This window comes from Poromitra crassiceps (genome assembly GCF_964638095.1).
Source record: "Poromitra crassiceps genome assembly, chromosome: 27".
In the NCBI taxonomy this organism is placed as follows: Eukaryota; Metazoa; Chordata; class Actinopteri; order Beryciformes; family Melamphaidae; genus Poromitra; species Poromitra crassiceps.
In genome coordinates, this window is record NC_139650.1 from 2,744,084 (window position 1) to 2,771,425 (window position 27,342).

The following is a 27,342-nucleotide window of genomic DNA, read 5'->3' on the forward strand; positions in this document are numbered from 1 at the left end:
CGACCTTCCGGTCACAAGCCCGCTTCTCTAACCATTGGGCCACCACTGCCCACATGGTATTGTTGAGCACATGTAAGGAACCAGAATTACAGGGGTATTTTAAACTAACCAACTCAGTGTCAACTAGAGGGCACTCTGTAGAGTGCATAGCTGTACCTCCTCCAACTTTTCTACAAAGGTTTGTGGTGTTATGTGAATCCATTTGGTGGAAGATAAGCGCCTTGACCATGGCCATTGCTACACCCCCTTTTGGCTAGTAGGCGTGTCCGTGGAAAGTTAGTTAGTTCGTCTTTGTCCCATGACCAACCTCTCTACAAATGATTTTATTGATGATTTTCATTTATGTAGGGCGTCCTCGGAAAAGAGAGCTTGCTCTCTATGGTCCTCCCCGTTTAAATAAAGGTCAAATAAAAAAATAACGGTATGTTATGTGAATCCATTACTTTTTGTAAATGGCTACGTCCATCACCACAACCTCTTTTGGCCAGTGGGCGTGTAAAGTGAATCAGTTGTAAGTTGGCCCATGACCTACTGTCTACAAGGCTTCATGCAAATCCGTTCATAACTTATTGTGATATCCTGCAGACATCCCGGTCAGGTAAAAATGCCATAAATGAATCCTGTGAATCATTCTGTAATGACATAATAGCCCCTCACCTTCCCTATACACCCTGGTATACTCATATCACTTCCATCACATCCATATGGATGCCCTTTATGAGATGCATCAAAACCTCATATTTTAACATTTCTAAAATTAGCTCCTGAACCCCGACCAGTGTTGGGCAAGTTACTTTTAAAAAATAATATATTACTCATTACTCGTTACTATTTTCAAAAGTAATATTATTACTTTACTTATTACTCCCTGCCAAAAGTAACTCGTTACATATCCGTTATATTACTTTTCCGTTACATCCAACAAAATTGGTAATTGCATCCTTTGTCATCATAATTCACACTTTGCATGAGTTTTGCCAGCACCTTGACACAGCTTACACCTGACTTCGATGTTCTTGTTGTCATCTTTTCCCGCCCCGAGAAGATCGAAATAGTGGGAATATCTCCAGCCGCTGAACGTAAGAGTTTCCCTACGTTCCGCCATCTTTCAAACTAACGTGGTTGTCGTCGCTTTGTGGGCTTTGCGGCACGGAAGTGACGTCGGTAATAAACAAAGACGAGTGAGTCGAGACAAGAGAAAGAACGGAAATGTAACGAGTCCTTTTGTCTTGGGGTAACGGTAATATTACTACTTCTATTCTATAGTCATTCGTTACACTACTCGTTACTTGGAAAACGCGTTACTAGTAACTCGTTACTTCCCAACACTGACCCCGACAGCTACAAATCTCAAACATAATGTTTGGGATTTGCTTGAAACATTCCCAACCCTCAAACTGCACTTGCTGTTACTCTGTGTGTAAAATGTCTGTATGTGTTTGTCCATCAAGATACCTTTACAGCTTAATAAAAATTAGAGCCATGAAACAAAACAAAACAAAAAACGGACATCGTCATCGTACAAAAGTGAATCCGTGGCTCTGACTTTGTCTAAAGTAGGTTATGGTCAACTGAGGCTCGTTAACGAGGGCAAAGTTTTGTTCCAGAAGATATCACTTTAAAGTAGCTAGTCTAACTGAAGGCTACTGGCTACTGGCAGGTGCTACCTGTTCACAAAATACTCCCAGCCTGGTTTGACACGTGAACTCTCTGCACAGCGGCTCAATGACACACCTATACTGTACTGTACAGTAACAGATGTTGCTGTCTGCTGCAGCTGCCACCCTCCTGAGGTGTTTGTCTGGAAAACACATATGGAAGTTAATTGGCCGTGTCTGTGGGTGGGAAGCTGGTGGGGGCATGAGTCCTGGTCACTGCACTAGCGCCTCCTCTGGTTGGTCAGGGCGCCTGTTAGGGGGGGGGAGAACTGGGGGGAATAGCGTGATCATCATTCTACGAGCTACGCCGGTGAAATTCCTCACTGTCAGGTGAAAAGAAGCGGCTGGCAGGGGGTGGCTGGGGGGGTGGAGCAACGACCGGGACACCCAATTGGCCAAGTACAATTGGGGAAAAATAGGAGAAAAATCAGAAGAAGAAGAAAAAACGTGATTAAAAAAGAAGGAAATATGAAGTCCTTTTAACTGAGGTGTAGGAGCCTTTTTAAAGGGTTTAAATACATTGCATCCGGTCACCACATCATGGAAATAAACCAGCTCTGAATATATTATACGCACAATAAACATCAACACATACCGCACTGTGAAATAGGTTCCCGTCTCACTCACTCACTCACTCACTCACTCACTCACACACACACACACACACACACACCAAATAGAACATGAGAGCTAGTTGTATTGATAACCAATGCTGTATGAATCATTGCATGAGTAAAAAAAAACCCAAAACAAATGGAAAGATATGCTTACATCACAGATGTGTACAATCAATGGTTTGTTTTTATGCCAGGTTTTCAAGTGTCAGTTTGTGCAACAATCAATCCTATAGAGTGCCAAAGTCACAGCCTTTTCTGAGTTTGCCATGGGATCTAATTTTCCCATATATCAGATTACTTACTGTGGCTATTAACTCATTGAATGCCATGGACGTCCTTCGACGTCCAATTAAATAGTGACGTAGAATGCCACGGACGTCCTTCGACGTCCAATGCGTTTTTTGACGGTGGGACGTCGATCAAAGCCTTCCGCAGCTCCTGTACAACTATAGTAGCTAATGGAGGTGTATAACCTATTTTACGGACTCATTAGGTGGCGACAGTGCTTGCTCGGTGCAGTCCAGATTAGAGACAGGTCCGAGAAACAGCCTAAAAGCCGTGGATCAAAGACAACCCGATGCATGCTCCCAGAGCCATTTGCTCTGTCGCGGGAGCTGACATTGGCTCCGAACAGGAGTCAATCCGCGCTCACAACTGAGCCCCTCTGTCCCTGTCTGTCTGTCTGTCTGTCTGTATAGTTTCTCCAACCGATTAGCAGCCAGGAAAGCAGCCCCTGACGCCAAACCATTCAGCAATCCGGGTTGGCTCTTCCCTGCCGTGGCGCTGAGAGCCGACAGCAGCACACAAACGCAGCACTCCGAAAATATAATGGTTGCGTGAGGCTGTGTGCAGTGTGGGGAGGAGTTTACGGGGGGAGGGGGGGAGGGGGGGAGGGGGGTGGTGCACGCAGGGCATCACACAACAACTACGTCACTACATCAGAAAATATTATCTTCAGACTCAGTGAATGTGCTTGAAATGCTGCATTTCACAAAAGGCGGATTATCTCAGCTAATAATTTGAAAAGCCTGAAAACGCTGAAAACAACCTATCTTCTCCGGCTCATAACTAAAGAACGGAAAATGGTATCAATAAACTTTTTTTTGCTGATGATACAATAGAGCCAGCTCGTTCTTGTGCGTGTTCGGTGTTTACATAGTAATATCACACAATATTCTGTGGGCCTCGAGAAATCACTGAAAACGCTCTGAAAACTCTGGCACTGGGAGCATCCGTTCTCCAAAAGTGGCTGGCACTGAATGAGTTAAAGTGAATCTTGAATTCAGAGTCACTTAGACCAAAACTGAAAATAAATGTTATAGGTTATAATATGATGTCTCCTGATTCTGAATGTAGCTGAATCTCTTGGTTTGACCGAGTCAAACTCTTTTTAGAAGAATTATTCGAAACTGGCGAATGAAATCCCCGGAAGAGGGTGTGACTTAGGCACTCTGTCTCTATGTTGATTTGTAGCCACTTATAAATATAGTCATTAGAGGGCACAGTTTTACAGATGGGAACCTTTGCCAAATTTCAAGAGTTACAGTATGCCTACTAATAGTTTAGTTGTACAAGAGGAGTAATGTTAGTTTAATCATAAAAACCCCCTCTGACAGTGCACCAAAACAAAGGTCGAACCACAGCTGTATCATCCGAATTTTAGATAATACACGCATTCTTATTTGAAATAAAAAACTGGAATACATTCAGTCAAAATCAAGGCATTTCATTTGTTGATTTACTTGGCATGTCTAGTAGCCGAGACAAGGGACTGCTGCTGGGAGTGTTGATGCATTTAGTTATGTGTGAGTTCAGCACAGCCATACAAACATAAAGTACACATCTCTGGCTTTGATGTCAAAGAGATTTTTAAAGAAGAATCATCAACTGGCTATCAAAGGAAAACTTGTAACCAACTATAGACTATCGGTAAATTGTAAATCTCTGAACAGCTATAAGGTAACCCTTTGAGTATTATACACAGAACCAACTGTACAAATAACAATCTTGAAAATGGAGCACTTTTAAATTGTCATAATTATAGTATATAGTGTTTTATCAATTCGTTTCTGTACAGTTATTTTCTATCATCTTTAAACTATCCTCCCCCATCCCAGCCATTGGATTTTTTTTTTTTTTATTCACTTACACAGCATTATTTTAAGTAAACACATGACTGGTTGTGTTGATCATATCATAACACAGTCTATGCACTTTGAATTTATAACCGATATTTTTTTTTGTCAATAAAAGTGATAAACCGCTGATGCCTTTAAGATTGAAATTTCAAGCGGATAGAGACAGAACCAGCCTTGAAGATAGAAACATCCATCTCTCAAACAGTCAAATTATTGCACTTCTTTCAAGGCTCTAGGCTGAGATACGGGACATGATGGATCATTCATCATATCAGTTGGTGTGCAGTACAATCAGTTCCTACCCGACGTGGCCGTTGGGGGCCATGTGGATGTCACTTTCTCGCTCTGTCTTATGAAGCAGAGAACAGGGATTGTGGTGATTACACAGTTTTGCCGGGAGCAGTTACGGCGAACCCATTCAGTGGCGTGTCCAGGCCATTTTGACTGGGGCCGGCCCCAGGTGGGGCACACAGACTCAAGCGATGGTGTCACTGAGTGCGGCATTTAGGTAGGATGTAGAAAAGTTTTCCCTCGCCAAAGTTTAGCCTAGATGTGGTGCGTGATTAACCCCCCTTATCAACCAGCTAGAATGACAAGGTTGGTACCACTGGATGCCTTAGGTCTTCTAGTTTAATATGATATCAGTATCTTCACTGTAGCTTTAAAAATGAGCCCGCTACAGCCTCTGTTAAACAGTAATGTCGGCCACAGATGCCAGCAGCACCCTCAGGATTTTGGGGTGGCCAATTCGATTTCAGGGGTGGCCAGTGCCACCCCCTGGCCACTCCCTACAAACGCCCCTGATTCTAACCAACTGACGAGGTCTGTGTCAGTACAATGGGCGCATTGAGTAGCCTCATCCCTGTCTCTCTCTCACTCACACGCACGCACGCACGCGCGCACACACACACACACACACACACACCTTTTACAAACCCATCTGGCTTTAGAGGTGAGAGATTTGGCAGCTTGTTCATCAGTCCTGCCAGCCTGTGTCTGTGTCCAGAGTATGGGTACTTTACAGTAAACACTATGAGGGCAAAGCGACCTATTCAATACCGGTGGAAAAACACACACACACACACACACACACACACACACACACACACACACGATACGATACGATACCACACCACATTTTGATTATGACACTGCTCTTCTGGAGCTGCTGTAACTCAAGCTGGTGGCGCTGCTCTTGTGCGAGATCTTGAGTGTCGTGGCAGCCGATAGGCTGGGCGTCGTCATGGCAACAGGGAAGCTGGCTGTTGTGGCGATGGAGGGGGCTGGTTCATTTGGGCACCCGTACTGGAGCAAGATGTCAACACACTCCTGACTGCCAGCGCTGCGTGCCAGTGCCAGGGCCGTCTGCCCCTGTCCATCCCGATACCGGACATCGCCACCATACTGCACGCAACGAGAGAAGAAAATATAAAGGAGATTAGATTTCTTTCCCCCCACTATAATTATCCTCTATTCCATTTCTTAAGGCAGGTTTACCATACTATATGGTGAGAACATCGATCTATTTAATTTGGCCTGATAGGACTGACTCTCCCGACTAAAGGCAGTCACACATATCAATCAATGGTCTGCTCAGTTATCTTGATTGCCACTTTCACCATACTGTTCAAACTATATATATATATATATATTTATTAATTTTTTTCTAGCTTGAAAATACTGTACATTCGCTGTGAATAGAACTAAGTGATGGTTGTAGCTGTTTTTTTTTTACATTATTGGTATGAACGGGATCCTCAACGGGGATGTTATTTTGTTGACATCCTACAACACAATCAAACAGCCGCCGTAACAAACAAACGAGGAGAAACATACCCAGACGAGCAGCTGAGTCATGACCACATCAGCCTGCTGACAGGCGGCGTGCAGGGCGGTGCTGGGGAGACCCCTGGAGGAGGCGAGCGGCAGGCTGAGCGGGCTGTTAATGTCCTCCTTGCTGCAGTGAGCCAGCAGGAGGAGCAGTCTGGGGAGGTTGTGCTCCATCACTGCCAAGAGGAGACGTCCGGAGAGCGTGGTGTCCGGCCCCTCGCCGGGGGTGAGACGTCCAGAGAGCGTGGTGTCCGCCGGCCCCTCGCCGGGCGTGGGAGGAGGCAACGGCGCCACAAACAACCTCAGCTCATATTTGGCCCTGATCCACGACTCCCGCTCCTCTCTGCAAAGTAGTGAGTGAACACAAGGAGGTGAATAATCAGTGTAACACTTTCTTTCTTTATCAAGGTTTTCGGTTTTTCTCCCATTTTCTCCCCAACTGTACATGGCCAACTCCACCACTGCTGCTGTCCCAGGGCGTTGCTCCACCCCCTCTGTCGATCTGGGGAGAGCTGTAGACTAGCACCATGCTTCCTCCGATACATGTGCAGTCGTCAGCCGCTTCTTGTCACCTGACAGCCGGGAGTTTCACCGGCAGGACGTAGCACGTGGGAGGATCATGCTATTCCCCCCAGCCCCCCCCCCCCCCCCCCCTCCCGAACAGCTGGCGCCCTGACCGACCAGAGAAGACAATAGTGCAGCGACCAGGACCCACAGCCCACCGGCTTCCCACCCACAGACACGGCCAATTGTGTCTGTTGGAACTTCTACGTTTCAACAATAGTCACCTATGCAGTCACATAGGTCTAGGTCCCCCTGCCCTTACCGTGTGGCATCAGGTGTTGGCTTATGGTGGCCCAGTGTGCGGCCCTCCCAGATGCTGTTGGCCATGTGGTTGCCGATGGCACTGAGAACCAGCGTGAGCTCTCGTGGCAGGTCATCGAGGTCCAGGGACCGAACACGTGACAGGTGGGTCCCCAGGTTTCTGTGGATCCCAGAACACTCGATGCATATGAGTGCACCCAGGTTCAGGCTGGCCCAGGTGGGATCTTGGAGAGGGACGGCACACAGATCCAGGGTCAGGCAGTCAGTTCGGTTTAAAATACACTATGTGTATATACAGTAGTTGATAGATTCCTGTTTTTTTGTTTTTTGTAAGCAGTCCTTGGTGCAAAGCATTCAAAGGCGACGCTGGGTTAGCTGGCTCAGCCTGGCTGGAGGCGTGGTCAGGGTGGGGTAAATCCCCCGTTCGATCCATTCAGCAAAGTTAGAATTTAGCTGCTAGCCCAGCCCAGGCAGACAGACACGATCAGGGATTCAACCACCGCAGTAAACGTACATCTGAATAGACGTCTTGTGTTCTGCTCTAGAATCCCCAAAACTGTAGTTGGCACCTTCCTTTGGTGAGTCAGCCCATTGAGATATATCGGCAATTTTACCCCACTCGCGCGCCGGCCGTATAACATTTTGTGGGCGTTCCCACACATGCCGACTGTCTCTATTCTAGCCAATTGAAAAAGTGCCATGCCAGAAAATTGTCTGTTATTGTGTCAAATTCGGACTGGGCACGTTCTAAAGCAAGGCTGCCAACTGTGGGCCTGTACGCCAAATTTCATCTTCCCTCAAAGGTCTGGATCTTCAAAATGTCCCAAAAAGTGTTACGATTTTCAGGATTTTGATCCGTTTTTATTCAGTTTAGTCTTTCAGAGGAAAATTGCTCCATTATAAACTTATAATCAGCATTTAAAAAAAATTAAATGCGTTTTTTTATGCAATTTTCAGAAAATGCTTCAAAAGTCTTGAAACTGGACTTTGAATTTGGTTCATTCAAATATCAACACGAAAGACTGAAAAGGAAAAACAATTAAGCAAAGCGTAAGGGTACTTTGGGTTGAAATAAGTTGATCAAATAAAAAACACAGATATGAATATGTGTGAAAGTATGGAGTGTGTCACTAACTGGGAGCATCACAGTCCACACAGAAGTTGTTGCCCTTTGCGTTACGGATACCCTGCAGAACCACTGCTTCACTCTGGCTGCTCCTGCGGGCCTGTGAACATACAGGGGCAAAATAAAGGAAACACCATACACACTTTTGCTCTGTGATTGTTATATTTTCAGAATCTTCCAGTAATATGATGTGGTGGTATGATAATGATCTTAAAGGGGCACTTCACCGAAAAACATTGCTCAAGTTGAGCACCAGTGATGTCATCACAAGACTTGTAATTCATATGATTCAATAATAATAATAATAATAATAATAATAATGATTCAGTGCCTTCCAATGACATCACTGGTGCTCAACTTAACTCAACTAGTCAACTCTCAATAACTGTCAAACTAAATGAATGTCTGCAAAACCGTTTTCAGATATGTGTGCAATATAAATCAGCATTGTTTTTCGGTGAAGTGCCCCTTTAAGATCATTATCATGCACTGTGGGGATCATTCATGATAGGGGGTTGATATCCTGGAACATACCATTCCCATTGAAATGCATGATGGGATTGAGGTGATCATTCAGAATAGTTACATTAGTAGCTGTTATAATAATTAGAGATGAATGGACTGATTTCATCCCCAGTCCAGTACATTGGCATTTCCTTTATTCTGAATACATTATACTGTAGTACTGTTTTACGAGAGTAATTAGGAATGATCATCAATAATCTTTTCATAATCATAATCTTTTCATCTAAATGCAGTAAATCATAGAGAAGCAGTTCCCAACCTTTTCCGACTCATGGATCACTTGAAAATCTCAAAAATGTTTGCGGCCCACATCCGACCGTAAACAGTACGGAGGCTAAAAAAAAGTGTTTTTGATTTTAATGATAAAAGGAGCTGTCCATCAGCACCACACAGAAATCAGAAACTAAAAGTGTTGGCTGCAATAGGCTAATTCATGAATAATTGATTACAAATTAAATAACGGCATCATTCACCAATGGAGAAATGCATTATCATACATAATAATAACATATTTCACTTTTTCCCATGAAGACCGTAATGGGAACTTGCAATACCTTCAGGTTGGGAATGACTGATTAGACTCGTATATTATGCTGTCTGTGCAGTGAGCACTGGTTGTCTCTGGAGCTCGCTTGCCTTGTTTTTGCTGCTCTCACACAGCTGCAGGCAGGCCAGGATCTGGCTCTCGATGGCTTGGACCCAGGAGTCTCTCTCCTCCACACTCTGGGCTTCAAAGTGCCACGTCTGGCCCGTGCTCGACACAACCAGGAAGTCAAAATTATCCTCATCTGACCGAGAAAAACATCAACAGGTTTGTGTCATCGGCACAGGTAAACTGCAGCTGAAGAGTCAGACAGGATTCAGAGTTGACAGGTGGCGGATCTCTAAGCACTTAAAAGAAAAGAAAAATCTAGCAGACATCTGAACCGACCAGTCGACCAAAACAGACAATGGACAAATGCAGCCCAATCGTTCTAATATCCTTAAATGCATGTAATTAAAGGCATTTCAGCTGCAGATTATTAGACCATACAGGGTGATGTGTGTTGATGAATTTGCCCAGTGATTTCAACATATTTCAATAATAGAAATGTAATTGCATAGTAACAGATAATTTGAGATGCCAAAAAGGCACGGGGGAGTGTGCCTCTGTTATATATTGCACCCTCATAAACCAAACATTAGCTAATTGCAATCGCACAGTCAGTGCCAATTAATTTCATCTAGCCTCTGGAGCACTCTGTAGATGTGCGACATCACTTAAAAGTCTAATAGAATTATCACACCCAATGCTTTCTATTTCTGCCAAGAAAGAGTGGGAGAAAGACATGTCTCATGAGAAGAAAGGTAGACTGTCTGGGATGCAGTATAGAGACAGTGCGCATGTCTGGGAACGCCCATACAGGCTCTAGGAGCTGGCTCAGCCTGGCTGGGGGCATGGTCAGGGTGGGGTAAATCCCCCGTTCTATCCATTCAGCAAAGTTAGAATTTAGCTGATAGCCCAGCCCAGGCAGACACGATCGGGGATTTAACCACCGCAGTAAACGCACATCTGAGCAGACGTCTTGTGTTCTGCTCTAGAACCCCACAAACCTGTAGTTTAGAGCCGCAGCACCGTCTTTTGATGAGTCAGCCCATGAGATATATCGGCGGTTTTACCCCACTCGCGCGCCAGCCGTTTAACATTTTGTGGGCGTTCCCACACATGCCGACTGTCTCTATGGGACAATGGTGCAGGGTCCTGACCTTGAAAAATCCCAATCACCAATTTATTCATCTGAAAATATGTCACAAGACTAGGCTCTTTGGGACTGCCCTGAAGCGGACCCTTTTTGGACCTAAGTAGTGAGTGAACACGGTCTCTTCACTGACGGGCATGTATTGTCCTGTTGAATCTGCTCTCCACCTTCTGAACGATGACTCAACGATGCAAATGACAGAGAGGGCACATAAACTCGTCTCGCTAGCCAGCGTGACTGCAGCCAAAAATTGTCCAGCGCCTTACACTCTCATTAAAACACTGGCTGAACTGTGCCTCACACTCTCATTAAAACACTGGCTGAACTGTGCCTCACACTCTCTCATTAAAACACTGGCTGATCTGCGCCTCACACTCTCTCATTAAAACACTGGCTGATCTGCGCCTCACACTCTCTCATTAAAACACTGGCTGATCTGCGCCTCACACTCATTAAAACACTGGCTGAACTGTGCCTCACACTCTCATTAAAACACTGGCTGATCTGCGCCTCACTCTCTCATTAAAACACTGGCTGAACTGTGCCTCACACTCATTAAAACACTGGCTGAACTGTGCCTCACACTCTCTCATTAAAACACTGGCTGATCTGCGCCTCACACTCTCTCATTAAAACACTGGCTGATCTGCGCCTCACACTCTCTCATTAAAACACTGGCTGATCTGCGCCTCACACTCTCTCATTAAAACACTGGCTGATCTGCGCCTCACACTCATTAAAACACTGGCTGAACTGTGCCTCACACTCTCATTAAAACACTGGCTGATCTGCGCCTCACTCTCTCATTAAAACACTGGCTGAACTGTGCCTCACACTCTCTCATTAAAACACTGGCTGATCTGCGCCTCACACTCTCTCATTAAAACACTGGCTGATCTGCGCCTCACACTCTCTCATTAAAACACTGGCTGATCTGCGCCTCACACTCTCTCATTAAAACACTGGCTGATCTGCGCCTCACACTCTCTCATTAAAACACTGGCTGAACTGTGCCTCACACTCTCTCATTAAAACACTGGCTGAACTGTGCCTCACACTCTCTCATTAAAACACTGGCTGATCTGCGCCTCACACTCATTAAAACACTGGCTGATCTGCGCCTCACACTCATTAAAACACAGGCTGATCTGCGCCTCACACTCATTAAAACACTGGCTGATCTGCGCCTCACACTCTCTCATTAAAACACTGGCTGAACTGCTCTCCACATTCTATTTCTTGAGCTCTCATCTTCCAGTATTAACAGAGCCAGTCCCAATACCCTACTAATGTGGAAAAGTGGAATTACTACTGTGAAAAACCTACTGCTAACATAATGCAAATCTTGTGACTATTTTTGTTACTACTTATATATTAATTTGTACCTATTCATTTGCAATGATTGTAATTTATTTCAATGTCACTGTACTGTTTTAGTACTGTATGTTATTTATAACTAAGATTATAAACAAGTCATCTTATAGATTGTGTAAGTAAACGGTTCAATTACATGTAAAAACAGAACTTGACCCCTGACCCTATATCGTAATCAAGTCGGAGAGCTGTTCTGTAGTCAGTAATATTACACACAGAACGGACTTTTTTTCCATTACATATTTGCAGAGCTGAAATTAAATAGGCTACTCAAACTTTGCTAAGAATGATCATGCATACTTAAAGGTAATAAAAAAAAATGAAGATGCATGGAGAAGAATGTCAATGAACTAATGGCGATGACATGGTTGAATTCAGCCATGCTTGTCAGCAGTGTTGTATATTACAGGGTGTAATCCGATGTGACAAGGAGACAAGGAGACAAGCGAAACAGGGTGGCATCTGCACAGGGTCAGTGAGAGTGTGCAGAGCATACTGTAGGCATGACAGAACAGCATTACCTGTCTTGTTTATGTTTCTTAAGCTACCAAAGCTTTTTAGCTTCCACATTTTGCGCTTGGCTACAGGGGACAAGAGCAAACGTCCCGGAAAAGCAAAGGGAAGGGGGAGAGAGAGAGAGAGAGAGAGAGAGAGAGAGCGCAAAGGCAGATCAAGGGAAAATGCATAAAAGTGATACAAGGCAAAACCATTTCTTCACATTCATTTTCTATCAACCTTCAATGATTGAATTTTATATCACATCCATATTATTAGCATTTTATTATTAGCATTATTGTCGTCATTATTATGTGCTTATTATTATGGAATGATGTAAGGAGCTTAATGTAATGTCATGGATCAGACATCGCTTTACCATCTGTTTGACCAATGGTTGCATCCCCTTTTTGGTTCATGCTCTTCTTCCTGCGGTGCTTCTTCCTGTCCGTCACTGGGGAGGCGGAGCCAATGTCTTTAGTGGAGGAGGAGCTGGACACGCCCTCAACTGCAGAGTCTGGTGACGAAATCACAGGAAACATTCAAAATGAATGCTGTACATTTACAAAGATATATATGATTTCAAATTAATAATAATTGATTGCATTTAAATTATATATATTAAAGTCCCTGGAAACCAAAATCCACAAAAACCTTCTAACTATTAAATTTAGGGTCTTATGTGAGTAATTGTGTGCCTCAGAAATTAATTGACATTACCGTAAATTCCGGACTATAAGGCGCACCGGTGTATAAGCCGCACCTGCAAAGTTGACTATTTTTTTCTTATATAAGCCGCACCGGACTATAAGCCGCGGGTGTTTTAATGGTATTTTTTTTTTTTTTTTTTTTTTTTTTTGTGTTTTAATGTTTAATTACCATATGTAATGCTCCCATTTATTAACATTTCAACAAAACAACATAACACAACACCACCTGTGTTGTTATTTACAGTGCACACAGTGTCATACAGTGTCATACAGTGTCATACAGTGTCATACAGTGTGGTGAAAAGAGGGCAAGAGAGGAAATTAAAACAGAAGTGGCTTTATAGTTAGAAAGAGTGCTAAAAAAAGAGAGATTTCTTTTTTTTTTTTTTTTTTTGAAAAAATCCATAGATAAGCCGCACCGTTATATAAGCCGCAGGGGCCAAAAAAGCCCAAAAAACGGGAAAAAAGGTGCGGCTTATAGTCCGGAATTTACGGTACTTTCAACCCTAACCCCAAAAATCGACACTTTTCTACAAGGTCTGGATTTCCATTTCCTCATTGAAGAGAGCGGTGCGCGCGGTGCTAAAATGCATGATCTTATCACGTCATAAGATTTAATCGAATCTCACACACGCATGCACGCACGCGCGCGCACACACACACTGACACACACACAGTAGCGCAGCGGCAGAGATGTCTTCCTCTCTGTAAACCCTCTCTGTCTGTGCTATGCGCCGAGCAACGCGCGAACACACACACACACACACACTCCATCTCTCTTTCCTGCTCTCTCTCTCCTTCTCTCTCTCTCCGTTAACGGAGAGAGGTCTCCTCCGAGCAGGTCTCCTCCAGCAGGTCTCCTCCATCTCCTCCGAGAGAGAGAGAGGAGACCTGCTGCAGACGGGACACGCCCACACAGTCCGCGGGAGAAAATACACTCTAAAATCTAATTGATTCTCATGACTTTTGCCATGACTGTCAAACCTAAATTTATATACTTTGCGACGTTCATCATCGTTCAAATTTGGCTGGTGGCTTATTAACATAGGTCCCTGTGATGTGATGAACTCAAAATGCTAAATAATAAAAAAATATTTCTGGTTTCCAGGGACTTTAAATTATATATTTTCGAGGCACTTCAAAGCGCTTCACATATCTGAGCGTGTGTATGGGCGACTCATCCACCACTGATGTGTAGCACCCGGGAGCATCTCTGTCAGATCCGTCAGAGCGTTTGTGAGCTCTCATTGTTTAGTTTAACTGTCAATCTATGCTGTTGTTAAGATCAGACGTCATTCAGGAACAATCATTGTTTAGTCGTGAGCAGTCATTGGTTAGTTTAGCTGTCAATCTCTCGCCATAGTCAAATTAATGTGGGTAAATGTGATTGGTTACCTGCTAGGTGGGTGGACCGTTAAAGACAATTGTTTTCACCTGCTCGCGAGGATGGACAGTGTAGTCAGAGCCATGTTCGGCTGCGAGAGGAAGCAGCATGGACACATCAGAAATGGCGTGGTTTAGGAAGAAGTTTGCATACTAGTCTCGAGAGAAAACTGTATTGGTGAAAGCAGGAAGTTATTACTATTATTTATTTTTTTATTTTTTTTGTTCAATTTTGAAAGCAGGAAGTTATTTGCGACAGGCAAGCCCTGCTGTGTCAAGAGAGGAACTTCAATGCCTAAAACCAGGAAAGAGACTGGTTTTGACTGGTTTGTTTGTAGCATGTTTCGCCTGTTTGATCTGTCTCGTAAGATGCTCATGGCTGGATTAGCTTGGATGTTAAACGAAGCAGACAGTATGTGAATATAGAAAAAGATTCAAACCCCCTAGACAAAAACGAGATTGAAACTAATGAGCCAGAGTAGTTATATTAATAGGCTAAAAATACATCAAGTTAAACTCCACCGTGACACTATCCCTAACGAACGTGGCCTGCATACTCAGAATGTCTTGCGGTCTGAAGAAGGCCGAGCTGAGGGAGGGGGGACAGAAAAACACCATACGAAAGTTCCACCACAATCGTGGTCGGGCCTTGTCTTGTGGAGGAGGGGTTTAGTGATTGCCTGCAGTGCGGGAGACTGGGGTTCGGTTCCTGGCTAAGCCACATTTAAATTTTTAACAAAGGCCCGTGTGGGAATTTACCCCTCCTCTTGCCGAAGAGTGCCGATGGGATCTTTATTGACCTCGGTTTAACGTCTCATCCGAAGGACGGTGCTCACTCACAGAACAGAGTCCCTGTCTCTGCCCTGTGGGGCATTGCGGATATTATTCAAGATGAGACTAGAGGGGAGAGCACCTCCTACTGGTCCTCCAACACCAAAAGTTGGTCTCCCACCCATCCCAAATTACAATCAATATGTTCACAAAACGGTGTTTCTTTTCTCACCAACACTTTGTGCGTGGTTAGAGAGTGTGGAGGGGCATCGCTGCACCCCTCTGTTACTCCTTAGGAATAATGTTCCACCCAGTCCTTCCATCTCCTCCACTTGCAGGAAGCTGCTGGCACTCACAGGACCTGCAGGGATGACAGCAAATGTGTTTATTCAAACAAATCAAATCATTAATAAACATTAATAAACATTGCTCTTGCAATCGATCAGTGAACACCAGCAAAATAAAAGACACAAAGTAATCGTGCAGAAGTCCCAAAAAAGTCATGGAAGGGGATTACTTTTGTTCTTTCAAACACCTTTGCTAAACCTTTGAAAATTCCCTTCGGATGCTCTCTTGTTCGCTCACAAAGGTTTTGCATTCCTTTGCATTTTTCCCCCCATTCTGTCATGGTGTGACCTCCCAAAGGACTTCGGAAATGCAATGTATTTAGGCTACTATAGTGCAACTAACTGGTCTTTCCACCATCCCACCAGTTTACGTTGTGCCCAAATATGATTGTTGTCGTCAACTATATTATTCAATGCTTACGCGTCTAATAGAGGATCTCATCACGTTATTTTGTAAAAAAAAAAAAAAAAGTCTACGCTCCCTGGTCTACTTGTCATGGGCGCACAAGCTGCTTATTCATCTCAGTTTTCGTCCATTTGCGCTCTTGCCTTAGATCGCTGTCTCTATAGAATTATGTATTTTTGTAGGCCAACCCGGAAGTTAACATCGCGCTGGGTTCCCTGTATTGGAAGTCAATGGGATTTTTGTATGCCGATTTTGCCTGATACCCACAGACCTTATTTCTATTTCAGGCATCTAACCAAAATCCCCATAGCTTCCGGGTTTTAGGACACATTCCTGCGGCACTCTATACGAGGGATCAGCTGAGCAGCATTTTGGTAAACAAACCGCGTCACTGGGTGGCAACGGCAATGGAACCCTATGGAGCCCACTTCCGTTCACTAGAGTCAGCGAATGTCTGACTCTAGCTGGCTAACTCTGTTTACATTTTAAAAACTGCGACAGTTCACACAACTTTAACACGACATGCATATACTGTATACATCAAACTCTTGAGCTAATTCTGCTCTGCACTCAGAATGTCAAAATATAAGCGATGTGATGTATAGTTTTTGAGATATTAACGTTTGTTTGGCACAACTATTAACTGCCGCAGGGTTCCCCATTTCTGGGTGGCAAGTGACGTCATGCTGATTCGTCCTATAGCCTCACTCTATCTGTGTGAAGACTGCTTGGGAAATGGTGGTCACATTTATAATAAATTGTATATATACTGTATATATTAATTGGATGTATAAATTGGTGAGATGTTTATGCAGAGACTTAGGGAAAGGGAACATAAAGTAAAATTCCCCATCATGGTGTCGAAGGCAAAGGGCTGTGCTGTGTATTGGTTGACCTGGGCCGACCCCCTCGGGTCCCTGCACGTCTTTGAGCCGCCCGTTGAGGCCGCCGGGCGGCCCGGGGGCCGGCGCGGCTCGAGGCGGCCGCTTCCCCGGCACCTTCACGGTCACCCGCAGCAGGTCCATCTCTTTCCCCGGGGCGTTCAGCATGTAGTCCTGCCAAGACAAACGCCAGCCTTTACAAGCGGCCCTGCCAGCCACACCACTGCTGCTGTTTACTGAACACGCTGCTGGCTGCAGCGCACTCTGGCAGGCTGCCAGTGGCAGCTGTCAAAACACCGACTCACGTTGACGCTGGAGTGATAGGAGAGCACGCCGTCGTTGGACAGAGTGACATATTTCTTCTTCCACTCCTTGTTGAGGGAGTTCCCGCTGCGCTTCAGCAAGATGCTCTGGCGAAGGAGACAAGAGAGAAGAGGGACTCTTGCTATTTAATTTACTGGATGTCTGTCTCACACATTTTGGCAGCATAATTAGAGAAGCCAGCGGTACAATTCATCTGGCTAATTTAAAGTGAGTGCTGCTGGTGTGATCTCCACTACAGAGGCTTAAAGGGACAGTTCGCCAAAATCAAAAATCTATATTCTTCCTCTTACCTGTAGCGCTATTTATCCATCGTTATCTTTCTGGAGAGATGTCTGCCTTCTCTCATACTGTAGCAGCTAGCAGGTGTATAGTCAAAAGAAAAATAAGCAGCAGCTGGCGGCTGTAGTTTGGGTGAAAGAAAAATAGTTCCTACATGAAACTGCTTAAAACAAGGTGCTGTGGATTATCTTGAGTAGCCGGGTCATGATTTATGGAAAGAGACATTGCTGTTGAGTTTTTAAAATGTATTTTTTGGGGCTTTGGGCACCACACGCGTGCCATCCAGTTTCATTGTATTCGCAAGAAGGCAGACATCTCTATGGCCGATATCTCCAAAACTCATAAACTGACACCAAAACGATCTAGTTGGATGAATAGCACTACAGGTAAGGAAAAATATGGATTTTTAATTTTGGGGAGGACTGTTCGTTCCATGTTAGTGTCTATCCGCCTTTTTCACAGCAGACATTTTGTGTCTCAAAGGCAGGAAGTCACACAGGTGCAAGCAGAACATTAATGAGGGTTTCAATCCATTTAGGTGTTCCAGTGGTGGGGCCCTCATTAATGTTTTGCTTGCACCTGTGTTCCTTCCTGCCTTTTAGACACAAAATGGCTGCTGTGAAAAAGGCGGATAGGAGACCTGTGACCTACCTGTTTAATGGGAATGGAACGTCCGCTGCCCAGATCCCCCTTACAGTCTGCACTCCTTCTGTTTGAGTCACTGCCTCTCCGGCCCTGTGTAGAGCAGAGGAGGAGTCAAACAGATCAGAGATCAGATCAGAGCGCTGTGTGGATGGTAATATGTGTAGAGCAGAGGAGGAGTCATCAAACAGATCAGAGATCAGATCAGAGCGCTGTGTGGATGGTAATATGTGTAGAGCAGAGGAGGAGTCATCAAACAGATCAGAGCGCTGTGTGGATGGTAATATGTGTAGAGCAGAGGAGGAGTCATCAAACAGATCAGAGATCAGATCAGAGCGCTGTGTGGATGGTAATATGTGTAGAGCAGAGGAGTCGTCATCAAACAGATCAGAGATCAGATCAGAGCGCTGTGTGGATGGTAATATGTGTAGAGCAGAGGAGTCGTCATCAAACAGATCAGAGATCAGATCAGAGCGCTGTGTGGACGGTAACGGAGCGGTACATACGGTAAAGCGGGACGTGCGTCTGCGAGGGGCGCTGCTGCGGACAGACCCAGGGGTGGCGCTGTCCTGCCGCTCGCCTCTCGCTGTCCTGCAGATCTCTTTATGACTAATGACAGGAGTGGAGGGAAGGGAAGAGGAATAGTCGCTGCTCTGACCGCCATTACTGGCCTAGAGGAGGGAGAGAGTGGGGAGCAAGGAAGGGGGAGGAGGGGAGATAACAGTTGGACAGAACAGGGAGGTCAGTTTGGCAACAACAGCATGCACGTTATAAATAGCCTGTCAGATAAACAACTACAACAAACAATAGAAAAAAGACTACAGACAAAAGTTTTTTTTTCTGACAGGGTAGAACAGATGGTCACTGACAGTTTTACCTGTCCTGGAAAGACTCCCGACACTGGGGTGGAGCCTCCGGAATGACTGGGAGAGTTAGGGAGGGACTTACAACAAGCCAGTAGAGCAGCTTGCTTCTTGGCTGCCATGATCTTCTGAGCAGCTGTGGCACAGAGAGTAGAACATGAGCATCAGCATCACCATCACCTCTCTGTATCTGTATCTTCTACATCACCTCTCTGTATCTTCTTCTGTCTGGGTATGTAGACACATCACCTCTCTGTATCTGTATCTTCTGCTGTCTGGGTATGTAGACACATCACCTCTCTGTATCTGTATCTTCTGCTGTCTGGGTATGTAGACACTAGCCTGGTAAACCAGCCCGTCACGTGAACTCACATTTCATTTGGTTCTCCGTGACGGTCTGGCCCCGGCGCCATGGGGGGGGGGTTTAGCAGGGGCGGGAGCATGGGCGGGCGTAGTTGCCTTGACAGACAACTCCTTCAGCCAATCAGCGTCGGATCCAATCAAACCCAAATCCACTCGGGAGAACGGCAAAAACATATTTTCCGCTGAGAAACTCTGCGGTTGCGGCGCCACTCCTGTACTTGTTTAATTGTTGTTATTGAGTCTATTTCTGCAATAACTGCACTTTATGGCTGTTTAAACTAGACAAACGCTGACATGACCCCTCGAGAAGATCAGGCAAGGAGGCGGCCATTACTGTTTTGTTACTGCAGTGCTAGTGGCGTTCCTGATTGGCCAACTTGCGCTGTCAATCACAGCGGAGTCGCTGATTGGCTCTTCCGCTCTTCCGCTTCTGCTAAACCCTCCCCATGGCGCCGGGGCCAGACCGTCACAGAAAACCAAATGAAATGTGAGTTCACGTGACGGGCTGGTTTACCAGGCTATGTAGACACATCACCTCTCTGTATCTGTATCTTCTTCTGTCTGGGTATGTAGAGGTAAAGCACTCGCCTACCACAGTGGAGACCCAGCTTTACTTCTCGGCAGTGGTACTTCCGGCTTGGTCAGATGTTCCTACAGACACAATTGGCCATTTCTGCGGATAGGAAGCCGGTGGGGTTATGGGAGGGGGGGGGGGACTGGGGGGTTACTGTGACCCTCCCATGCACTACGTCCTGCCGGTGAAACTCCTCACTGTCAGGTGAAAAGAAGCGGCTGGCGAATGCACATGTATCGGAGAAAGCATGTGCGAGTCTACAACTCTCCCCTGATCGGCAGAGGGGGTGTGGCAACGACCAGGGCAGCAGGGGGAATTGGCCAAGTACGGTACAATTGGGGAGAAAATGGGAGAAGAAAACCCCCCCAAAAACATGACCTTTGATGATGCGTTTTGTGGTCTGGCTTTGACATACCGTCAGTGAAGACTCTGTTCACGTTGAGGCCGTACGTAGCGCAGGTTTCATAGTAAGTGCAGCGTCGCACGTCAGAGCAGAGTTGTCTGGCCCTGGCATCGTCTATCACTCTAGGGTTGCTGCTGCTGATTTTATCTAGATAAAACGCACAAATCACAAATACAACTACAGTCCACCTCTATCAATGAAAACTCAATTCAAAGCACGGTTTGTATTGATGTGTGCGTCTTACCCTGAGTGCCCACTACTACGAAAGGTATCTCAGCAATGGGCCGATGGACGCCGAGCTGGTTGTAGATTCTGTAAACTTCCTGGAAGCTGGCTTCGTTTTCCAAACTGAAGACCAAGATGACCGCATCCACCCAGCTTGCAAACTGGAGAGAGGGGATGGGAGAAGAGAGAAAGGAGGAGATGAGAGGAGTGCTGCTTATAGGAAGACTAGTTCTGATACCCGTTGGGAGGACACAATCCCTAATGGGTCATTTTAGTCAGGCCTCGCTCACAGAGTTGGCATGCAGCCTCTCCTCTCTCTCTCTCCCCAGAGGGCTTTCATGGTCCACTTCCGTGGCTGATTCCAACTCGGCTGAGGTGTGCTCCATCAGTAGCTAACGGATGGAGGTCTCCATGGTGCTGAACCTGTGTTCACTCATTTTGGCCACAAATTAGCCATTTTTGCCCATTTCGTCTGCCTTAATGACTTCATTTTAAAATCCGGACGTGTCCCAAATATGAGTGCCGTCAGGCCGATGGTGGCCAAGAAAATGGAACCAGACAGACAGACATCCATCCATCAGGCTACCCCCAGGGTTCTCCAATTTAATTTGAAGACTTTTTAAGGCCTTCGTTTTTAATACCACTGAGAATGAAATGTAAACTTCACTACTGCCATACTGGCAGAAGTATGAAGGATAGAATGGAAAACCTACGTATTGATATGTAGGTTTGCTCATTGATGCGTACGATGTGGTTACATGAGAGTAGGCTGATTCTAAATAATCTGTCATGTGAAGTTTAGTTATAGCCTACACATTGTTCCGTTTCCTTCAAGTACCAACCTACCTGAGCAGCTGGAAGTCCCGTTTCTTCTCTGATTACCAACAGGTGGCTCTGTCCGTCAACCTGCACCTCCTTAATATACTGGCGCCCTGGCAGCAGACACAGGAACAAGCATTATTGACAGCTGTGTGTGCTAATATAGCGTCACAGGAAAACACTATACATGTGGATGGAGATGTTCTGAAACCAACCATCAGCGTTCTCCAAGGCCAGGTAACTTCCAGTCATGTGTCTGTGAACCAGAGCAGACTTCCCACTGCACAGACCTCCTAAAACACCCTGAACACACACACACACACACACACACACACACACACACACACACACACACACACACACACACACACACACACACACACACACACACACACAGGTATCAACAAATGCCATTTCCACTAGTATTTGTGAGAGCAGTGCCTTACTTCTTCACTTACCAGGTGAAGTTCTTGTACAGTTTGGCTGATGGTCCATTCTTGACTGCTGGCGCCTGCAGCTGGACCCAGGAGAGAAAGAGACAAGAGAATGAAGAGGCAATCCTTGATACTAATCAAAAATAAGATCAGTACTGTAATGTCTGTGTAATGTAATGTCTGCCCAGGCCTGGCTGGCTGGACACACATACTGTCATCTCTCGGGGCGTCTGGGTAGCTCAGTGGTAGATTTCCCTGCCTACCAACATGAGGGTCGCAGGCTCGAGCCCCCGTGCCTTGGTCGGGCATCTATACAGGCACAATTTGGCATGTCTGCAGGTGAGAAGCCGGCAGGGCCGGCCCGCCCTATATGCGAACTAAGCGGCTGCCTAGAGCCCCGGGAGTTGCCAGGGGCCCCCTCAATTTTTTTTTTTTTTTTTTTTTATAAACATAGGCTATAATATTATAGGCTGTGTGTGGTAGTTAAAACATAGGTTGACATTTATTTAGGTTTGTAGTTTAAACAAAAACATAAATACTGTAGGCTACATACAGTACAACACAAAAGGCTGTTATTTACCTTTTGTCGCCACCTGGTGAGTAAATATATATGTAACAACCGGTCCTGCATGTATCTACCGGTCCTTGGCACAAAAAAGGTTGGGAACCCCTGGTTTAACTGACCTGGCAACCCCTATGGCTGCTGGGTTCTACACGCTTGCTTGACACTGATAGGGCTACAAACGAGCGTCATTGTCATGTTTGTTTGTTTTAAATATTCTTCTAAATATGGCTAAAAGTCCAAAAAACGTAAAATTTTCTTCGGCGCCGAGAGTCCCCTCCTTACAGCACCCCCTACTTAAAAGTACTTCCAGCGTGGATGCTCCCAAACCCCCGCCCCTGGGAGGGGGCCCCTAATCTATATCCTGCTTAGGGCCCCCAGATGGCTAGGGCCGGCCCTGGAAGCCGGATTAAGGGTATGTGTCCTGGTCGCTGCACTAGTGCCTCCTCTGGTCGATCGGGGTGCCTGTTCAGGGGGAGGGGGACTGGGGGGACTGGGGGGAATAAAGCGATGCTCCCACGCGCTATGTACTGCCGGTGAAATTCCTCACTTTTCAGGTGAAGAGAAGTGGCTGGCGACTGCACATGTATCGGAAGAAGCATCATGCTAGTCTACCATCTTGGGTAACCAGGTCATGATTTCTGGAAAGAGACATTGTTATTGATTTTGCAAATGTATCTTTTTGGGTGCTTGGAGCACCACAAGCCGAGTGCCATCCGGTTCCATTGTATTGGAGAGAAGGCAGAAAACTATACAGCCGATATCTCCAAAACTCAGCAACTGGCACGAAAACGATCTAGATGGTTAAATAGCACTAACAGGCGAGAGGAAAAACATGTATTTTGGATTTTAGGGTGAGCTGTCCCTTTAATGCTCTGTTTGTATGTTGCCTTTATTGCACCTCCTGTGATTTGGTTATTGCGATTTTGATTAATTGTGCAGCCCTACTGTGCAGCCGCCTTGCTGTGCCACACCTCCACCAGGCCAGAGCCACACCTCCACCAGGCCAGAGCCACACCTCCACCAGGCCAGAGCCACACCTCCACCAGGCCAGAGCCACACCTCCACCAGGCCAGAGCCACACCTCCACCAGGCCAGAGCCACACCTCCACCAGGCCAGAGCCACACCTCCACCAGGCCAGAGCCACACCTCCACCAGGCCAGAGCCACACCTCCACCAGGCCAGAGCCACACCTCCACCAGGCCAGAGCCACACTGCCACACCTCCACCAGGCCGCCAGAGCCACACCTCCACCAGGCCAGAGCCACACCTCCACCAGGCCAGAGCCACACCTCCACCAGGCCGCCAGAGCCACACCTCCACCAGGCCAGAGCCACACCTCCACCAGGCCAGAGCCACACCTCCACCAGGCCAGAGCCACACTGCCACACCTCCACCAGGCCGCCAGAGCCGCACCTCCACCAGGCCAGGGCCACATCTCCACCAGGCCAGAGCCACACCTCCACCAGGCCAGAGCCAGGAGCCAGGGCTTGGTTTGTCTCTTGAGGGAGAGCGCTTCTAACTTTAAAACCCTGTGCCTCTCTGCCCCATCCCCATCTGTGCAGGGCAATCCCACCGCCCACTCCCCTCCATCAGCACCGTCACACCACAGGCCAAATAGCATCTCTCATGCTTGCTGTTGCCATGGCAACTCCATTTTCCAGAAGCCTCCTCCTGCCTGGGTCTCCATACAATAAATGGTCTCATGGCTACGGCAGTGTGTGAGAGGCATAGATAGATGATGTCCATTACACACGCATGATGCTGAAAACGTGCCGGCGAGAGTTTCACACACACACACACACACACACACACACACACACACACACACACACACACACACACACACACACACACACACACACACACACACACACACACTCACACACACACACACACACACACTCACACTCACACTCACACTCACACACACACACACACACACATCTGAATTGAATAGCATCAGTGTTCATCTGTCAAGGCCTTCATACTGGAATTATATGCCAGAATTAATACAGTAGTACACATTTCTGCATCTCTGTGGAGTATGCTGTTCTGCAACACCTAAACACAAAGAGTCAGTGAATGGCTCCATTAGTAGGCTGATTCCCTCCATGCACAGAGCAGAGCAGGAAGTGGCCAGCCCTCAGATGAACACAGCACCGTGTATCCCCAACCTTAATTATTCATGTCCCACTTACCCCTGACAAATTATTCAGAGCCGACTCCAACGTTACATCCTCCGCCACATATCCACCACATATGATATGCTTATAAGAATATATAATTAATAAAGATTAAGGATAGATAAAACTATAGCATGGTAATAGAGAGACACCTGAATATTTCATCCAGTACTTTCCTACTTTTTAACTAAGGCTGAACTCACTTCCATTCATTTGGTTTTCATGCTTGGGGCGAATTACTTAGCAATCCATGTGCCTACACATACGGTATACAGAGATAGTGGACATGTTGAAAGCAACATGATTTCTGTACAATAGCTGATAGCATTTACTTCAGCTATTGCATTTCTTCACCATTCATACCTTCAGTAAGATTTTAGCTAAGGTTGCAACCAAACAACCCGGTTTCATTGTTTATCAATGTGTTGGCAGGTAGTACTGTAAAATTGTAGCCATTTTTAATTTTTATTTTTTTTATATATATATTTTATTTTTGTAACTAAGCTCGCTCTCCAGCAGACGTCTTGTAGTTCTAGGAGCTTTGTCACTTGTTGATTTGACTTCAGAGGCAGGAGTCTGCCAGGCCAGCAGATGATTTGGCTGTGTCTTCACTGCTGGTATGTTCACAATCCAGTAGCTTCACACCGATGATACTTTTTCATAGCAAATTTAGAGATCGAGTGAAATTGAAATCTCAGTTATGTTTGCCCATTGTGCCATGAAAGAAATCCATAGTATTTTTTGAAGTCATCCGAACTTGTTGCTTGTGTGGTCTGATTATGAAGTCACTGTCACAGTCTGAAAATGTACCATTTTATATACCTCAAAATACATAACTCCTCACTGTCACAGTCTGAAAATGTACCATTTTATATACCTCAAAATACATAACAACCCTATGCGTCTGTGTGTGTGTGTGTGTGTGTGTGTGTGTGTGTGTGTGTATATATACATATATATACACACACGGCGCTATATATATATATATATAATGTATGTATACACACACAACATTAAGAGCCCTTAGTAGTAATGACTATGCAGAATATTCTAATACTGTGTTAAATCACCAGCTCCTCTCCGTGGCACATACCTCATCCACGATACTGAAGTATTAAATCACCACCGCCCGACCGACCAGAGGAGGCACTAGTGCAGCGACCAGGACACACATACCCTTAATCCAGCTTCCAACCCGCAGACACGGCCAAGCCGGGGGTAACACAGGGGCTCGAACCTGCGACCTTCGGCAGGGAATCTACCGCTGCACTATGATGCTCCCAAATGTATCACGAAAGAAGTGTTGCATCTTTCAGATACATGTAGTTGTGCTGCTGGCTCATGTGGCCAAAAGCTCTATCATGACGTTAAATCTTGGCGTTTCTTTTATTTTGGTAGTTATGTGTAGCACTTTGGGTCGGCAAATTGCTTAAATTCATCCCAGCCTCTGTAAAGAATATAGAATATTCTATATAAAACATATAGAGCCAAAATGTATGAGCTCATGTGAGCAGTAAAAGTTGGTCAGGAAAGCCTAACATACATGCGTGTGTGCACTGCACGTGTGTTTAAAGAGACGAGGGGGGTCTTACCTTCCTCCTCACTAGACCCCCTCTCCACAGCTGTATAGAGGGGGGGCGCAGCACTGCTGCTCGGTGGCACAGCGGTGCTTTTGGTGAAGATTCCGCTAATGAACTTGAGCATCTTGCGGTCACGAGCCGGAGCCCGCTGCATGGTTCCTCCCTGGCCTTCCTTGCCCTTCTTCAGCTCCTCGGAGAGAGAATGTAGGTCACTGTTGTCCAGCGTGCGGCTCTTGCCTTTTCTCTGAGCCTTGGACACCAGGGTGGCAGGAGGTGGTGCAGGCAGGGACGCGGACACCGTCTTCAGCCTGTCCCCCTGAGGGCCGTCCCGTGTCATCATACCCGTGTATCCTCCGCCCGTGGGAGCGCCGGGGCGGATGAGCGTGCCCTTACCGTCGCTGTCGGCCCAGGACGCCCTGTAAGGCCCGAGGGTCCCGGCCGCCATCATGGGGGACTGCTCCCCCCCGAAACGGTTGTCTTTGCGGTCCAAAGTCTTAGCGGCGTTGAACGCGCTCTGGTTGGCCTCTCGCGCTTCCCACCAGCACGCGGAGTCGCCCCCCGCGTGTGACCTCATCAGGACCTCGGGACGCTGGCTGACGTGCGGCGGGACAGAGAAGGGCAGGCTGCAACGTGACCGACTGCTCAGGTCAGCTCCGTTCTCGCCTTGAAGAAATAGCACGGGCGGCTCCCTGTAGAGCTCAGTCCTGGGGCGCAATCCGTCCGCGCGGGGCCCCTCTCTGCGCACCCCTCCCTCGGAGAAAGGCCCTCCATACACTTTGATTGGGTCTTTGACAGGTGGATGGACAACAGGAGCTTCTTTGCTTTGACCAATTGATGCAATGTCTTTTTGGCATCCATGGGTTCCTCGCCTCTCAGCCTTCGCCCGGCTCTGAACGGGGCTGCCGTGCTTCACCTGCACCTGTTCCACTTCCTCTGGCTCTTTGTTCTCTTCTCCGACCACTTCTGCACATGGCTCTCCTTCCTCCTTTGCAGTGGCCTCGCTCACCTCCTCTGTCTCAGGACCACCGTCTCTCCCTGGGAGAGGTGCCTCCTGCACTTGGGCCTCCGCTGCATCCTCTGGCACGGCCTCAACCTTCACCAGAGTGAGGGAGATAAGGTAGGTGGTGCGCCTCTGTGGATTGCCCGTGGTGCTCATGGGGGCGGCAGACTTCAGCACAGCAGCACCTGCTCTCTGACCTAGTCGGACCTGCAGACCACACTCATGGCAAGCAGAAAAGGGCTGGTGCAAAAGAGACAGAAAA

General features: G+C 46.4%; 1 protein-coding gene across 1 annotated transcript; it reads right to left on the reverse strand.

The window, feature by feature from the left end:
• Positions 1–5,556: 5,556 nt before the first annotated feature.
• LOC310799113 (arf-GAP with GTPase, ANK repeat and PH domain-containing protein 1-like) lies at positions 5,557–27,236 on the reverse strand (the record flags this gene model as incomplete). Its single annotated transcript, XM_083661670.1, has 19 exons — positions 5,557–5,817; positions 6,250–6,586; positions 7,070–7,292; positions 8,204–8,294; positions 9,356–9,507; positions 12,354–12,413; positions 12,707–12,844; positions 15,424–15,552; positions 16,840–16,999; positions 17,131–17,235; positions 18,080–18,163; positions 18,577–18,741; positions 18,948–19,069; positions 20,286–20,420; positions 20,518–20,659; positions 21,345–21,430; positions 21,533–21,620; positions 21,776–21,834; positions 26,093–27,236. The coding sequence occupies 19 exons, from the start codon at positions 27,234–27,236 to the stop codon at positions 5,557–5,559; spliced, it is 3,681 nt and encodes a 1,226-aa protein (XP_083517796.1).
• Between the last annotated feature and the right edge of the window lie 106 nt (positions 27,237–27,342).